Consider the following 18,237-nt stretch of genomic DNA (forward strand, 5'->3'; position numbering starts at 1 on the left):
TTTGAAAGTAGGAATAAAGGATTGGGAAGAGTAAAACTGAAAGCCAGTATAAGCATGGGCTATCAAGTTGGTCTGGATGTGAAAGGAAGACACAGAATTGATTGTCAGTGCTTAAAAATATGTACATTTTACTTTAAAACCTGCCTGTCTGGGTTTCTTGAAGAGCCATAGATTCTAGAAACAGTCGGTCTGTGTCCTGGTATTGCAATAACTGGCTCAAGCTAATTAGTTGTTGCCGTTTTAGAAAACATAGGTTTTCTTCCATCGGCCATAGTCCCCACCCCCTGTAAGGTTTCCCAGCACTGAAGCTGAGTACCAATTAGCTATCATCACTAGCTTTCCTCCCTCTTTTGTGATTCCTGCCAGAATTGTGTAGGTATAGGAATTTATGACCCCTGTCTTAAACAGTGGGATGAATTTGTGAGTTGCCAGGGTAATTGAGGGCTGCTGAAGCCATGAGAACAGGAAGATCCTTTGGAGCTGGAATGTAGAGGAACTCATTAGCATTGGAGTCCCGCAAGGAGTGCCTCTAAGATGGAAGGATTAAAAATCACTTGCCAATGTCTGGGGGTGAGTAAACTCTCTGGAATGAACACCGCAGTTAGGTAATAGGCGCTCACATCAAAATAGCAGCAGAGCCTTTGGTAATGTATCCCAAATGTCCCACCCCATGCCATTCACAGGCTTGAATGAGATTTGCTACTGGGTGTTTGTGCCTTCTTTCCAGATGTCCTAATTTGTTTGAGAAAATATCTGCATTTATACATTCTTATGCATTTCATGAAAAAAAAATTTTTTTTCTGATCTTGTTTTGTTAATGTCATCTAAATTTCATATTTCAGGTGAGTACAAAGCCCCAGTGGCAGCAGGCAGCTCCGTCATTCCATCTGAATGTAAAGCAGGATGAAGATATTCCAAAGCAGTTTAGTGTTAAAAATGAACAGTCATATGGTAAAAGCTCTAACATTCTGTCTTAGATTTAAGAAAATATTCTAGAGAAAAAAAAATCACACAACGTTTAGTCAATTAGAGCAATGAAACTGTAAAATTGAAGTGATATTTATATCAAGTAGAAAAATTTATCACAAATGTGTTCCCTCAGAAAAATAATTGATTCCAGTTCTTAGTTATTTCAGGCTGTTGCAAATGCTGTAAAAGCTGATATTTTAGCAATTGTGATGTTTATAATAAGACTTTGATTTATTGTATTCAGAATTTGCCTCTGTATCAAAGACTAAAGTTTTTTTCTGAGGGGGATTTTAATAAGTTGTAAACACTCCTTCTAAATTATTTAGATTAATATTTTTATTTTGACATTAGATTGATTACATTGAATATTAACATTTTTCACCATGGTTCTTTAAATTTGCTGAAATAGTTTTATACTCTGTTTTTATAATAATTTTAATCTTCATTTTAAGAAGCTTCTATGCAAATATAATTGAAAATCTGAGTTTATTAGCATTAATCAAAATATAAAATAAATTAATTTGAATATTCTAGAGATAAAGGTTTCTATTATGATGACATAAAATGAGAGTTGGTTTAACTTCCTGATAGTGAAGGTTACTTAAGAACTTAAAGAATGTGGTTTTTTTCCTAAAAGGTACTTCATTTTATTCTAACCACTTAAATATTTTAGCTTAATTTTTAGATGACTAATTTATGCCTTTTTTAAAAAATTCAAGCTGAATACATGGAACGCTTTGGAAAAAAGGGCAAGTTACTTGACCAGATTGATGATCACCATGCTGGACCATCTACTTCTAAATCAAAGAGCAAATTTCCACATAAAGAACGAGAAAACTTTAGAAGCACTCTTGTTAATGTCATTATGTAAGTTCTGTAAGCTAACCAGTGTGTGTTACCCTAGTTAGAGCCCCTGGGAACGTTTCCATCTAAAATTGTAAGAGTTCTGTGCATCTCTAAGGATTCCTGAAAGCCTGGTTGGAAGGAGGTCAGGGTATAAATAATGCAAGATTGAGCTTAACCCTATTAAGGTGTCCCATTTTTAAGTATCGTGAACTGAAAAGGTGTGTCGAAGAAAATGATCAATAGAAGAGTCTATAATAGGGAGAGAAGAGAGTTCTATTGGAGCCAAACTGAGGACTATAGTCTGGGAGATACAGGTTCAGTAAGCACTTGGATCGTGTACCCCTAGACTACAACATGAGGGAGGCCTATAAAGGCAAAAACTGCAAGGTTACGGTTAGTTTCACGAGTTATTAAGAATTATAATTGGAGCTGGCAAGGAGGAAGGATGCTTGTTGAGTAAGGATTGGTTTGGGTCCCAAATGGCCGCATAGTTACAAAGGATTTTAGCTGGCAGCTGCTAATTGTTTTGAGCATGACTGGTGGTATCCTTGAGGTCAATAACAGTTCAGAAAGTTTAAGTTCTCAGTGATCCAGGAACGTGTCTGAAACCACATCCACAGTGGCCACCTGGTTCCATTTTAAATGCCTGAAGCACAGTTACTCCATTTAGATTTGTAAATGCAATCTTTTCTTTAATGGTTTAAACAGATGTACAAGGCATGTTTGACAGGCCATGAGACAGGCTGTCCTAGGTAGCTTGAAGTTCAAACCAAATTACGTATAAGCCAGAATGACTTCCCCATACTTCAATATGTGAAAATTTCTTCCATCAGGTGTCAATATTAATACCTGATGTTGGTTGAGAGAGCAGAATGTCTGGGAGTTCTGGTTGTAGGCATGGTGGCTGGTGGAAGGTTCGGGGCAGTTTTTTTTGCCCCATCTCGTCTGTTCAGGTGATGTGGTGACTTTCCTGGCACTGTGGGTCTCCTTGTGTATAAAAGGAAGGACCTGGATTGAAATGACCAGCAGTGTGATCAGGGCAGGGCTTGTCGCCCAGTCTGAAGTGCAGATCTGTTTATGGAGTGCAACGCAGATGCAACTCACCAGTTCCTCTTTGCCTGTGTTTTCACAGCTTGGCGCTAGGTGTTCAGTAGCCCCTTTCTTTCATCAGGACTCTCAAGGCACACACACTGCCATTTGTGAACAGAGTTTATGACACATTACAGTTAGTCGTTCATCCACAGAGCCCCATTCTACTGTCCCCATGTGACACCTTACTGGCTGGATAGGCATCTTGAGGAGAGGGCAGTGGTCACTATGTGCTGGCAAAGGGAAGGCAGATTTGTGGGCTCCTGTGTGGTTAGATTGCGGGCATGTGCCTCTGCGAGAGTGGTTTGGAGTTTGCTTTTGCCAGGCACCACTGGACATTACCAGCTTGGTCCACTTCCACCACTTTCTTTGATTAACCACTCTCAGATCATAGAAACTGTAAAATCAGCACTCCAAGGGTGGGTAGCCCTCTGGTTGCAAATTCTTAGAAGAAATTTTTTCTGCTCCCAATGTCCTGGCCAAGTCAGACGATCTTGACACAACTTTCCTGTAACTGTCATATTTGGTCCTCCTCTGGTTGAGGATAGAGCCCATCTTGGGTTTCAGCTTCATACAGGGGTCTGGATTTGAATTCTCCATTTAATTCCAGCCTACAGAATCCAGCCTGACCCACACGGGCATTAAAATCCAAGGTTCCGCCCCGCAAGCCGTTTCCTCCGTGGTTGGCTGTTGCTCTGCATTGTCATTCCATCTTTTTCCCCCTGAGTGTTTCCTTTTGTATCTTGTGAGCTCAGCTATGCATTCAAAGGAACTTTGTGGCATGTTATCCAGTATTTATAGAATGGAACTGGGAAGTTTTTCAGATTATCTTTGCTACTATGTTGTAAGAACCAGAAGTCTCTTTTTAACCATTTTATGTGATTTTTAGTTATACCTTTAACAAACATGGTATGGATGGACTTATTAAAATTCAGTCTTTGAGTTTCTGGACTTCAGTAGCATGTTTAATCCCATTTGTAGTGATTGGAATTTCTTATATATTTCTTATTTTGTATTTTTTATTTACTATATGTTGTCTCTGCTTATTTAATCTTTTATTATTCCTATTGAATTTTCGCTCTTCTCCCTTTATTTCTATTAGCCTAAAAGCTATCAAATATACTTTTATTCATTTAGTGATTACCCTAGCATTTAAAGCCACATATTATAATTTATATTTTTTAAAGTTTAAAATTCATTGGATCCACCTTCCCCCTGAATAGTATGAAAGGACCTTGGAGTGCTTTAACTTAGCTTCGAATTTTGCTTTGCATTTTTCATGGGATTATTTTATTTCTATAATATTTTAGTTTTACCAAGACCTTAAATTCCCCACACTCTTCTTTTAAAGTTAACACTGACTTAGATTTACTAACATGTGTTTTGATTTCTTAGAAAATTGCCTTTGCATTCCACTCCTCACTTCTGGGTTCATTTTCTTTTTTGCCAAAGTCCTTCCCCTAGTAGTTCTTTCAGTGAGGATCTGTGGAGAGTAAACCCGAGGCTTTCATTTTTTGTAAAGGTCTCTACTGTTTTGCCCTTACTCTTGAATTAATGATGAAGTTGACTACAGAGTTAAAGGATAGTAGTAATTTTTCCCTACAAATATGGAAAACATTGAAAAATATTAACAATTTCCCCCAGCTTTATTGACAAATAAAATTAGAATATATTTAAAGTGTACGATGTGATGATTTAATATACATTGTGAAAGGATTTCCACAATCAAGTCAGCACATCAATTACCTGAATATTTACCCCCTCCACCGTTTTTTTTTGGTGAGAACCCTTAAGTTCTACTCTCTTAGCAAATTTCAATTACACAATATAGCACTATCATCTATAGCCACACGATGACATGTATTGTTGATGAGAAGCCTTTGTTGCTTTGTTACTGCTTTCTTTGTTTGCAGTCTGTTTGTACTGTCAGTTTTTTTCCTTTTTTTTTTTTTTAACATTTTATTTTCAAAGCCTTCTATATAGGCTTTAAAAAATGCAAATTTATTCAGATATAATTTACAATACCATTACATTCATTCACATTAAATGTACAATTGAATGAATTTTAGTACATTTCTGTAGTTGAGCAGCCTTAACCAAAATCCAGTTTTAGAATACTTCTGTCATCCACAAGTTCCCTTTTGCCCATTTCAATTAATCCTTTCTACCACTGGTTGCCCCAGGTAATCATTGATCTGCTTTCTGTCTCTATAGCTTTATCTTTTCTAAAATTTCACATAAACGGAATCATACAGTATGTATGCTTTAGAAATCCATCTTGTTTACTGTTTCTTGTTTGGGGCTATAGTGAATGATGTTGCTATGAGCTTTGCAGGCAGGTCTTTTTGTGAACATGTGTTTTTACTTCTCCTGGGCAGATACCTCATTGTAGAAATTATGGGTAGTGTAGTAGGTGTATGTTTAAATTTAAGACATTGCTAGGCTGTTTTCCAAATCACAATACTATTTTACATTCCTATAAGAATGTATAAAGAAGTTTCCAGTTTCTCCACATTCTTGCTCACACTTTGTCTTTTGTCATTCTAGCCATTCTAGTAAATGTGTTGTTTCATCTTATCATGGCTTTAAGTTGTATGTCTCTAATGACTAATAACGATGGACATCTTTTTTTGTAGCTGTTTGGCATTCACATAATTTCTTTGGGGAACTGTCAATTTAAACCTTTTGCCCATTTTAAAAAATTGGGTTGTTTGTCTTATTATTGTGTTGTAAAGAGTTTTTTATGTATTTTCTGTGCAGTTTCTTTATCAGATACATCTTCTGCAAGTATTTTCTTGCAGTCTATGGCTTATCTTTTAATTGCCTTCATAGCATTTTTTGAAAAGCAAAAGTTTTAAATTTTGATGAAGCTTACTTTATCAATTTTTTCTTTTATTGTTTATGCTTTTGGTGTCATATTTAAGAACCTTTTCCTATCACAAGATCATAAATATTTTCTCTTATGTTTCCTTAGAAGTTTTAGCTTCGCTCTAGTTTTAGCTTTAGCTCTTACATTTACGTGCATGCTTTATTTCAATGATGTGTCTGTGTTGTGAGGTGAGGGTTAAGGGTCATTTTTTTTGCCTATAGATATCCAAATGTTTCAGCCCCATTTGGTGAAAAGACAATTTTCATTGCATTACCTTGGCACCTTTGTTGAAAATTATTTGAGCATATATAGGTTTCTGTTTCTCTTCCATTATCTGTGTGGCTGTATATTTACACAACTATCATGTTGTCTTGATCACTGTAGCTTTATATAAATTTCTGAAATCAAGTAGTTTAATTCCACAAAATGTATTCTTCTTTTTCGATTGACTTTTGCTTGTTAATTTTATATCATAAGACCTTACTAAACTTGCTTACTAGTTCTGGAGGTTTTTAAAAGATTCCTTAGAATTTCCTTCATATCAGTCATGTTGTGTGCAAATATAGATTTACTTCATTTTCAATTTAGATGCTTTTCATTTTTCTCTTTCCATTTTGCACTTGTTAGGTCCTTCAGTACATTGTTGAATAGAACTGGTGACAGTGAAATTCCCAGTCTCATGAGGAAAGCATTCAGTCTTTCGCATTTATGTAGGATGTTAGTTGTAGGTTTTTAAGATACTCTATTAGATTAAGGAAGTTCCCTTCTTTTCCTCGTTTGTTGAGAGGTTTTGTCATGAGTGGGTGCTGAATTTTTCTCAAAAGCTTTTTTGATGTCCATTGAGATGATCATTTGATTTTCATCCTTTTTAAATATGGCATATTACATTAATTGCTTTTCATACATTAAAGAAACCTTGTATTCCTCTCACTTAATCATTGTATATATGTAATCCCTTTTATACTGGATTTGTTAAAATTTTAAGGATTTTCAAGTCTACATTAATGAATGCTATGGGACTGTAATTTTCTTGTGATGTCTTTGTCTGGCTTTGGTATCAGGGTCCTACTGGGCTCATAAAGTGAATTGAGAAGTGTTTCCATCTCCTCTGTTTTCCAAATTTGTGTAGAAATGGTATTATTTCTTCCTTACTTTGATAGAATTTATTAGTAAGGCCATCTGGACCTGCATTTTCTTTGTGGAAAGATTATTACTAATTCAATTAGTTTACTTGATTTAGATCTCTTCATATTTTCTATTTCTTCTTGAGGCACGTTTGGTACTTTTTTTGCCTTCTAGGAATATGTTCTTTTCATTTGTGTCATCTAATTTGCTGGCATAAAGTTGCTCAGATAACTTTCTTGCTTTCAGCCTTCCTATACATTTCCTCCCTTGGTACCTGTTGACTGCAAGACCAGAGCATTTTCTAGGGGTCTCCTAGGCAGATTGGTTTCCTTCCTGCATGAGTTATGGTCTGTGGTGTTTTCAAGTGTTGCATCTGTTCTCTGTCTTCTTTTCATGTTCTAGAACTTTGTTGAAATATCTTCTCAGCCGATGACCCTCTAGTTGTTTCATAATCATGGGTTACCATTTTCACAGGAAAACTTGAAAAGAGGGATGTTTATGTCACTGTCTTGAACCAAAAATCTCTATTGATAAAGAGAAAAAATATCAATATTGTTCTTTCATTTCTAAGAAATAAAGTACATCACATTTTCTCTTTAACAAGTGAAGTGTCTCCAGTATTGATTGATTTATTTCTGAATGGAATGTTGTTTTGATGGAAAGAGCATGGCAGTTTAGAAGCACATGTGGATGGGCAAATCTTTGTTTTTGTACTCAATTAACGGTGTGATGAAGGAGAATTTAATCTCTCTGACATTGTGCAGTGGGGATAATTATGTCATTATCTCCTGTAACAATAGGTGTGAGGATTAGAGATAATATATATGAACCTATTTAGGGCCTGACTAGGTGATCAATAAAAAGCTTCAACTGTTGTTCCCAGTGAGCAGAATCTTTGCCTGTGGCTGCAGAACGATAGAGTCATAGAGTTTTAGATCTGAAAGGATCTTCATTCTGCCTGCTAGAACTTCTGCAGCCTCTCCTATAGCCCCTAACCTCCTTGCTCCTCACCTCTCCTGACCTTGCTGCATCCTTCTAGGCCCACATTAGTCACACAGAGGATGAAGCTTGGGTGTCAGGATTCAGCTAGGTAGATAAGATAAGCATTACTGCCATTAAAAAAAAGTTATTAAGTTCATATTTTTATAGTGGCAGCATCTGAACCCAGATATCCTGATTCCTGAAGTATGTTACTGAACTTTGAACAAACACCAAAATAATGAGATGATTACTTTTGCAGTTAAAATAATCCTTCTCCTTCCAACTACAGAATACCTTGAAGATCTTCTACCACTCCTTTCATACTCTTATTCCCTCAGTTGATAAATGTTTTTTGAGCACCTACCATTCTGAATTCAACTGAGACATTATCCAAAACATTACTGAGACATTGCCTTGACTCTTTTCTCTGGTCCATTTAGTTGAAAATAATAAGCCTAAAGTTCACAAGACAGTGGATTCCTAGATTTGCAAAAGACTAAGTCAGAAGACCCAGTTTGGGTGCCTACTTTGGTATGATATCTCAGACAGATAGTCGATAAACCTCCAGTCTGCACTCACTGGACAGTTAATGGGAAAAAGTGTTTTGTTACACAGCATCACTAACCTGTATCCATCCCAGATGAAGCTGGGATCTGGAGAATGGCACATTCAACGATAAAGAGGTTAAAGCTATCTCAGAACAAATTATTTTCCTAAAAATGTGAACATTTTGCACATTGGAGCCCCAGAGGAAGTCACAAAATGTGGCTCATATCTGGTATAGGTTTTGAATTGAATTATACCTACAAACATTATAGTATTATATGAACAGTTAGCGAAAAATAAATACATAGGAGCATATGAGCTTCTATCTCACTTGTTGCTAATTTCTAATATGTGTTCCTGGAAATCTGAAAAATGGTCTTTTGAAGAATATATCTGTGTCTTTGGCAAGACTACATTTAAAGTCTTTTCCATCGGTGCTCTTCTAAACCTCATATTTATAAATAACAATACATGTTTTAGGAATAATGCAAGAACATTCCTATAAAATTTCAGAGAAGAGAGATGATTTTGGAGCAATGAGGAAGAATGAATAAAGCCCATCAAAAAGGATGTGGCCTCTGAATTAGATCTTCAAATCACTTCTAATATAACTGTCTCTCTATGAATAAAGAGAAGGTATTCTGGGAGGAATATGGCACCAAATAAATATGCTTACTATTTTAAAATGTTCTACAATGCCTTTTTTTCTTATAGAAGAGAGTCTGATAGATAAATCTGTTGACTTATGTTCTAACTGGCCTTTATATACATTTGAATAGTGTGTTCATCATTTTCTTAGGCAACAAGATGCTGCCTTAGGCTCAGCTACTCCTGATGAAAGCACATTGCCGAGACTGACCACTTCTGCAATAGAGAAAGACATCTTGGTAACAAGCTATTTCTTTTGTCAGTATAATTGAAAGTAAAGGAAGCACTTGAAGGTGCTTTTATACTTTTGAGGTTATTCTGTGCTCCTTCCTTATGGAAATATGTGGATGTAGGAGTAAATATGAAGTTCCATAAAATTCCTCTATTGGATTAATGGAGGAAATCATTCTCTCCCTTGTCCCTTAAGACCACAGTCAGAGAATCTCAAGTCTACCTGCTCCTATTGTTAAAGCTAGCCTCAGTCATGTATAGCTTTTATATGTCTTTATTCTACGAGAAATTATCTTAACTACATAACACTTCACAAAGCATATTAACTTACTTTAGAAAAAGTAATTCTTCAAGGATTTCAAATATAGAATTTTTAAAAAGTAAATAAGACTTTAACATTGCTAATTTGAAAGCATTTTGATGTTTAAATTTTCTTCTAAGTGACATGTAAAAACTTGAGAAAATATATTGAAGTTTAATGTCCATTATCAGAGAAATACTATCATGACTTAAAATGAATTTTTTGTGCACATATTTAGTAACACCTGTAAAATTAGGGTGTAGAATATTAGTAGGCTAATTGGAAATTTTGTAAATCCTGTTGTATAATATTTCTGAGATTAATGAACAGGGATACTGATTCACTTGCAGCTTTTAAGATCTACTTCTGATTATCAATAATACAAGGACAAAAACCAACACACTAAATTCTTACACACTTATAGAACACTAAATTCTACTTCCACATGAGTTCTGTGTAGTACATTATATATTTAGTAATATAACTTCAAGTTTTACAGTGTACTTATGAATTAAGATAAGAGCTATAATTTTCATGAAATAAAAATCACTTTTTTTTTTTTAATTTAGGAGAGCTCAAATAATGCCAATATGAATTGCTGAAAATAATTTTTTATGATTTGGAAATACTTTGTTCTACTAAAACTTTAATTTTGCTCAGTGGTTTTATTTTTGATAAATAATTCTTTTATTATGGTACTAAACCCATCTCCATTTTTCATTGTCTTTTCTGTAGAGATATTATTATTATATCCACCATGGAATTGATACAGACCATGTAGCCCCAATGGAAGATTCTTGGCTGGAGCATGTATTGAATTTAGTCCCTCAACATCTGAAAGTCCTCACTAACAGCATACTTGCATTATCTGATGAAATGAGAGAAGATTATCTTCTTAGTGTAAAAAAATCCATAGGTAAATCAGTATTTCTCTTTGTTTTCTTATTTGAATGTGTATTATTAAAGATAAATTTTTAAAAATTTAAAGTTAACATCTATCTTTGAAACTATTATATTTATTATGCTTAAACTTGTATTGCTGTTTCTTGTATAGCTTAAGATCTCAGGTAAATTTCACTAATAAATCAAGCAAAAAATTTAAAATATAGTCTTTCTATTTGTAGGGATATATCCCCTCAACAAAGGACATAACTGAAAAAAACTTTTAAATGTTAATTAATTAACATGAATATTACTAATATCATAAACTAGAGTGTGATTAATTACAACATTATTGCTATAGACCAGGGATTGGCAAACTTCAGCTCATAGGCCCAATCTGGCCCACTGCCTGTTTTTGTGAATAAAGTTTTATTAAACACAGCCACACACATTCATTTGCATATTGTCTCTAGCTGCTTTTGCACCGTAAGAGATTGTTGAGTAGTTATGATAGAGACCTTGTGGCTCACAAAGTTGAAAATACTTGCACTCTGGCCCTTTAAATAAAAGTTTGCTGATACATGGTATAGACCAATAGACCCAAGACTAATCATCATAACCATTTAAAAAATACTCATTTTTGGAAGAGGTCATGCCTGATTGTTAGGAAGGGCTCGGGGGCACCTGAACTGGGTCATGAAGGATGAATGTGTACTAGGGAACATGCCTGGCCTAGGAAATGGCAGGAATGATGGCCACAAAAGTGAAAGGCTCTTCTGGGCTTGTAAGCAGTTCTGATAACCAAAGGAGAGGGTGCATTTGGGGAAGGGGATAGACTATTAAGTGCCTTTCATGCTTTCTTTTAAGCATTTGAAGGTAAAGGAGAGTCACTGAAGGATTTTAAGCAGAGGGGTAATAACATATTTGCATTTTAGAAAGACCATATTCAAAGAAAAGCAGGAAAATTAGAATTAACTGAATTAAAGGCCACGGAAGCAGAGGTAGCTCACTTTACTGATTTTGTAACAAGATAGTTCTGTGCTCTTAAGCAATTTAAAAGAGAACAACAAAGCAATCTCTTTCCTCACTGAAGGGTAACTACTGCTACTCTGCAATGTTGACCTTCAATTCAGGAAGAAGTACTTTTGGTAGAATAGCTAAAAACGAAAATGTAATATTGAAAGCAATGATTTTTGAGTGAAAGAACAGGGACATTGTTTAGAAAAGGTACATATATTCTCAAAGACACAGACATCATAGATTTTCTCAAAAATTTTAAAATTTTCTTGTGTTCATAAATGCACAAATTGCTCATTATTTTAAAAAACTTAATGTAAACAATTTTAAAGGAATTAGTTTTTAAATTGCTTGGGAAATACTATAATTACTGCTGTTGATCAGAACTTTTCAATTTTCTTTTAGTTGATTTTGTTTTAAAGGATCCTAGAGAAAAGGAAGATGACAAAAAGGTAGAACTTCCACCCCATCGTGCTGAGTAAGCAATCGTTTCTCTAAGAATACTGATTTTTGCAATCATTTCTGTGTATGTGGGTGTATTTATACACTAGTTATATTTTCTCATATATATCTGTTTATAATTTGTGTACTTCATATACACAACTGATATCATTTAAAAGTGCCCCAAATTGTTTTTCTTAACAACTTGGAAAAAAAAAAAAAAAAGGCAATATAGCTTCTATGGAGAACAGCTTTTCTCCCAGGGATAGACAAAAATTATCCTTTGTAATTGTAAAAGTAGTATGGCCACAAATGAAAAACTGAATTAAATTTACTATATATTAAAACAAGACTAAGTGTTTAAAATCAATGAGTAAAAAAAAAATTTACAGGTATAAAATGTAAATGTTTAAATATACTCTGAAAGATGAAGATGGCACATCTTTAGTATATAGAAGATGATTATTCAAGTTGGAGGAGTTACAGAATAAATATATTTAAATAGAATGTTAGTGTTTATGATTTTGTAAGTGACATTTACACAGTCAGAGGTGAAGTTCAAGAAGATTTCCAGGCTGGAGTATATTCTTAAAATGTTTTAAAAACAGTAGGGACATAAAATGTTAAACGTTTCCTTAAAAAAATATCTTTTAAGATGTATATAAAATGTAACTGGCTACTCTTTCTGTTTGATCACTATTATTTATTTGTGGACTCCATCAGATCAAGCATTTAGGGAAAACAATTGCCTTATGTGATAAAAATTCAAATCTAATTTTATATGTACTAGTTAGAAATTATACTAAACCACAAAGAGTATGACTTTTATATACTTTAAAACATAATTATGTATTTTGTTATTACCATGAGGGGTAAATCATATTTTTAATTCAAATTAAACTCAAAAAATTATTACTCAAGTTAAATTATTACTCAAAAAGTACTTTGACTATTACAATACTTTTTGATTTTTAAAGATTATAACTGAATATTTTCTCTTTGTTCTCAGAATGGAAATTCTTCCAAAACCTTGGAGGAAATCTTTTCTAGCTGCAAGTGGTTATATTAGGGATCACTTTAATGCAATGAACCCTACAATGCTGGCAGTGCTAGATTTGTGGCACAGTACTTTTAAGTAAGTATTTCTGGCCTTACTGAGTTTTTGTTGTTGGAGTTTGTTTTGTTTTTTAAGAGAGATGAAAGTGATTACATCTTATTTCTTTTAAGTATAAATTTTAAAAATAATTACAAATTTAGCCTAAGTAAGCATGGTTTTAAATAACATAGACGTATATAGAGTAAAAAGTGAGCATCGCCGTTATCTCTAATCCAACTCTCCCTTCCCCACCCCCACCAGATTACCACATATAGTTTAAGGCGTCATCACAGTTAAGGGGATGAATTGCCATGCCTTGTTTTAAACCCCACAGAACATTAGCTGCTGCAGTCATCTATATTGTTTAGAAACCTAGGAAATGCTGCTTACGTGAATGACGGGAGGTGAAGGTTGTGAGCGACTGCTGGGGATCATGCATCTCCTTGTGGGCCTTGTCACAGCGTGAACAGTGCAGAGCTGGATGTGAATGCTGGTGGGCACTATGGAGCTACAGACCTTAGCCCTGCACAGTTTACCTTGCAGTTTAGAAGTTCCAGCTTCAATTGCCTTCCTTCGTGCCATCCCTTCCAAGGCACTGGGGGGCATCCTAGCAATAGGCACACGTGGACATATGTATTTATAAACTATGCAGACGTAATATAGATTTATATTATTTTTCTTAAAGAAGCCCTCTCAAAACCTGAATGGGTCCCTGTCTCGTGATAGAGGACATGGCACCCAGACCTCATGAGCCCAAGTGGTCCATGGGCCTTTTCTCATCCTCCCAGCCAAAGCCCCAGTTTACATGCGATCTGTTCTGCAGGGTCTCCTGCTTCTTAATTGCAGATATTGTTCCGAGGACACAATAATGAGCACATTTTCTCACCTCCTGCAGACCAGCAAAGGGAAAGCTAAGTGCTTTGGGTGCTACAGAAGCACAGCTGTTGTCTCTGCTCTGGAAAGCACCCCTGCGCGTACACTGGTGGGGGGGCGGGGGCGGAGGGACACCTCACCCACCAACTTCTTTGAGCTCCTTCTGAAGTTGGGATCCTTAGTGCGCAGGAGCACCTGACCCTAACCCTGCTCCCGGCCCTGCTCCAGGAAACCAAGGCACCAGGAATGGCCCCAGCTCTGCCACCCTCCCATCAGGTACTCTCCAGTTCCCAGCTATGAGATGAATGTGTGTTTGTAGTATCTACATGCCCTCTGCTCCCTCACTCTACCCCTCTCTCCTTTTCTTCCTTTGTTGAACAAACTTTAATTTAATTTCTTTACACAGATACATGTATGCAATTATATATGATTCCACAAGTGTGATCATATACACTTTTTAAGTGCAGTCCTTTTTTCTTTACTTTGCCTGACTCCCACCAGCCTGGCCTTTCTTTCCCTCATACTGCCCTTCTTTCTACCAACCCAACTAAACACATGATAACCATCAGTGGGGCATCTTTCCATATTTTTCTTAGTGCTCATATAGCCAAATATATATGTATATATACACACATATATATATATATACATAGCATAAAAGTAGCTTTTGTCAGTGTGAGACTATTTACTGCTAGAAAGCACATCCTTTCAACTTTCCATTGTATGACGTGGATTTCTTTGTCTTCTTGAATTTGTCTTATAGGAATAGGAAAAGGCCATCTCCCTGCCCCATGCTTTTCTCATTTCTTTTCTTTTGGGTATTGGGACTCAAATATTTCTCCCTGGCAAGGCCCATGATCTAATTTTGTATGCAGTGATGAGATCATACAACATAGTATATCATTTTCACAAAGAATGTTTACATGCAGTAGTACATTTCATTTTCAAAACACCACCGCAGTGTTTATTTTTATTTTTTTTAATATCTGTTCACAGAGGGAACTGCCAGGACACACTGGGCTGGATGCTGGAGGATGAGCACCATTGCCTAGTATTGTTCACAAAGGGCTAGACTTTGTCTGTTGTAGTGTCAGGAGGCAAGAGACAAGAAAATGAAAGGCGGAGGGGTAAGAAGAAAAAGTAACAAAGCTGAGATAGGAAAACAATAAATAGCAGACATGTCCAAAATTTGTGTCCAGGGATGTGGTGGCAGAGGTGTTAGTCACAGCAGCTGAAGCAAACCTCAAAGCTTCCAGGGTAAAGACAAATGAGAAAGAAGCTTTGCTGTCTGTGGATGGGAAGAGAGCCCCACCAACTCCTATGTTGCCTTTGCCGGCATAAGTCGTTTTTACTTTCAGTGTGAATATTAAGAGTGGGATGGGTAGTCACGAGTGCTGCCCCTCTGAGTAGAAGCCAGCACTGAACACACAGGGCATCCTTACTCTGGGTTAACAGTCATTTTCCCTGAATCTCAGCAGGTCTTGAAGATATAGGACATCTCTCTGTATGGCAGTGGGGTAGGGGATGGTAATGCAAAAAAATCATCTGAATGACTCTAAAATGCATGAATATGGAAACCTTAAAGGGATGCTCTCTAGATGGAAATGTGCAAATTCATGTCATTCAGTATTTGTGCTTACAGAATCCACTTAATGTCAGAGATGGCATTTATAATGCAGTGAAAAACCTACCTAGCACACAGGCATTTTTGCTTGAAAAATGGTGTATGTAGGGGGACACGTGTATATACATTGTATATATGAGTGTAGAAATTATCATAGGATATAAATTACAGTATAAATAGGAGAATGTTTAAGAAAATAAAAAGATAAAGTGGATTTTTCAAGTGCATGATTTGACCAAGGTGAATCCAAGAAAATACTACTAGAATACTATGGATTCATTTACTGTACAGTACTCAGAGAGGATACAACTTAAACATATTAAAAGGATGCTTAACCTAATTCATAGTAAGAGAAATGCAAAGAGATTGAAATAAAAACTACACTGAGATATCATTCTATTTCCTATTGGATTAACAAAATTCTAAAATATTGACATCATGCTTTGCTAGTGAAGCTTGGAGAAATGGGCACCCTTTTGAGGGGAATCCAGTCGTATCTATCAAAATTAGAAATTCATTTACACTTGAATCCAGCAATCTCACTTCTGGGAAATGAACCTACAGATACACCTGAAAATATAGGAAGTGATAGAGATTCAAGTTTCTTTATTGTGCCATTTGTCAAGAGGATAAGCCTGGAAACAACCAAGTAACCATCTATAGTGGACTGGTTCAGTAAGTGATGGTATATTCACACAATGGCATATGACACAGCTATGAAATACAAATGAGAACAGTATCAAAGTGCTGAAATGGAAAGGTCTCCAGAATGTATTAGTAAGTGAAAAAAGCGAGTACAGAGCACTGCCTGGAGTGTGCTACTCTGAATATAATGAAGGAGGAGAATGCTGGGGTAGAACATGTTTCTAAGTTCATGGAGCAAGCAAGAAATGTAGGCACTTGGAGTGGGATTTAAGGGGCAATTTGGGCCCAGTGAGAAGTGAGATTAGCTTTGAGAACCAGAGATCAAAGTCAGAGCCTGACTTGGTGTTGAGTCCAGAGTGTTGGGCCAGCGTTATTGAAGTCCCTCCTGCCTGAAATCAGTGATGGATCTAAGAGTCAAGGTGGGTTTCAGACTGTGATGTGCATCGAGTCGCAGGTGTGAGGATGGCAGGTGTGAGCTCCATGACTGACAGCTGAGTCTCCCGAAATTGACATCTGCTTGCATGTGGCAGGCAAGGGGTAGGAATAGTTCAGAGAAGAGCCTGAGGTTCACAGGCTGGGTGATTTGGGGCAGTTATTTGGTTGAGTAATCTTTTTCCTGATTCTATTAAACCAGTGGTTAAAACTCTTGTTCTACTGCTAGATTATTGTAGGAATCAACCTGAGAAAGTAGGACCAGTGTCTGGTGATATTTTCCCCATCTTCTTAACAATTCAGCCTGTTGACTAAACAGAATGTTATCAGCAGAGATTTCATGGGAAAGTTCTGTAAAACTTCTGTAAAGGCCTATCAATCTCAAAACATGAAAGATGGGTGGCCGGTTCTTAGAATGGTCTCTAAATCAAACACTGAGGAAGTACAGGGAAAACTGGTCTGGTTGCTCAGTGGCAAAGTGAATTCCAGGACTCCTGCCCTAGCAACTGCCCTTATTCAGTGCTGCTTCACACGGCATGCCCCTGTACCCTGATTTATAACTACAGCTTTAAAACATAAAGTCAGGTCAAAAATGTTGACTGAGAAGCATAAAGAGAGCAGATTATGCTTAGTGCATGCTGTCATGCTACATTTTAAAAGCATTTTATTTAAACCATTGCTTTGCACTGCTCAGTTGTCCAGAATAATGTGTTACCAAAGACTCTCCAGCAATGGTTATACCTGCTTTGTGCCTAATGTATCATTGATGTCATGTACTGAACTCATTGTAATCCAAGAGATGGATTTTTGCTTGTGAAAGGAATATGAATAGATGTGAAATGTGTTTTGTGTACTAACCAATATTTTATATTGGTCTTTAAGTAAAAATTAAATTTGATGTTTTTAATAGTGTTTATTTTTCAGATAACACAGAAATCATTTAATCATGTGGAAATTAAATAAAATTTCTCTAATAGGGAAGAAATCTGTAGTTAAATTGAGGTAAATAATACAATGATACTAATAGGTATATTGGTCTTTCATTTTAATCTGCCAGAGAAAATTCTTACGTGAGTAAAGCATGTGTGTGTGTAACAAAGATCGTAGTGTTGTAGTCAGAACCGAAAACTGTTGGCTGGAGTAAGCCCTGTGCTTTCTGAAAAAAATCAAAACCAGACAAGTTCAAAATATTTTTATACTCTGGGTCTTAATTAGAAGACCCTTAATTAGGTGTTAGAACTTAATTAGGTGCGAGAACTTCCTCACCTCACGGCTCCCTAGTATCCAGAGTTGCTCTCTTTTCAGGAAGGGTGCAATTTTTGTTTTAAGAGAAGTGGATCCTGTAAGTTTTGAGCCCTACCTCTTTTCCTGTTTGTTTTTTGTTTGTTTTGAGTTGTGGCACACAGGCCTAGTTGTTCCGTGGCATGTGGAATCTTCCCGGACCAGGGATCGAACCCACGTCCCCTGCATTGGCAGGCAGATTCCCAACCACTCTGCCATCAGGGACGTCCTCTTCTCCTGTTTTAATTGTTCCAGTTTGAAAGCAAAAATCAGTGTAAACTATCCATCAAATTTCTGTTATTACATCCTTCTGCTGCTGCACAGCACAGTTTCATAATACC

General features: G+C 36.2%; 1 protein-coding gene across 1 annotated transcript in view; it reads left to right on the forward strand.

The window, feature by feature from the left end:
* DNAH7 (dynein axonemal heavy chain 7) overlaps positions 1 to 18,237 on the forward strand; it is a 244,682-nt gene that overhangs the window by 19,706 nt on the left and 206,739 nt on the right. The window contains exons 4-9 of the mRNA XM_057746773.1: positions 843 to 951; positions 1,689 to 1,836; positions 9,225 to 9,312; positions 10,341 to 10,521; positions 11,910 to 11,982; positions 12,955 to 13,080. Coding sequence (XP_057602756.1) covers positions 843 to 951; positions 1,689 to 1,836; positions 9,225 to 9,312; positions 10,341 to 10,521; positions 11,910 to 11,982; positions 12,955 to 13,080 — 725 coding nt within the window. The remainder of the gene's footprint in view (positions 1 to 842; positions 952 to 1,688; positions 1,837 to 9,224; positions 9,313 to 10,340; positions 10,522 to 11,909; positions 11,983 to 12,954; positions 13,081 to 18,237) is intronic.

The sequence above is a fragment of the Hippopotamus amphibius genome, chromosome 8, assembly GCF_030028045.1.
Source record: "Hippopotamus amphibius kiboko isolate mHipAmp2 chromosome 8, mHipAmp2.hap2, whole genome shotgun sequence".
Classification (NCBI taxonomy): domain Eukaryota; kingdom Metazoa; phylum Chordata; class Mammalia; order Artiodactyla; family Hippopotamidae; genus Hippopotamus; species Hippopotamus amphibius.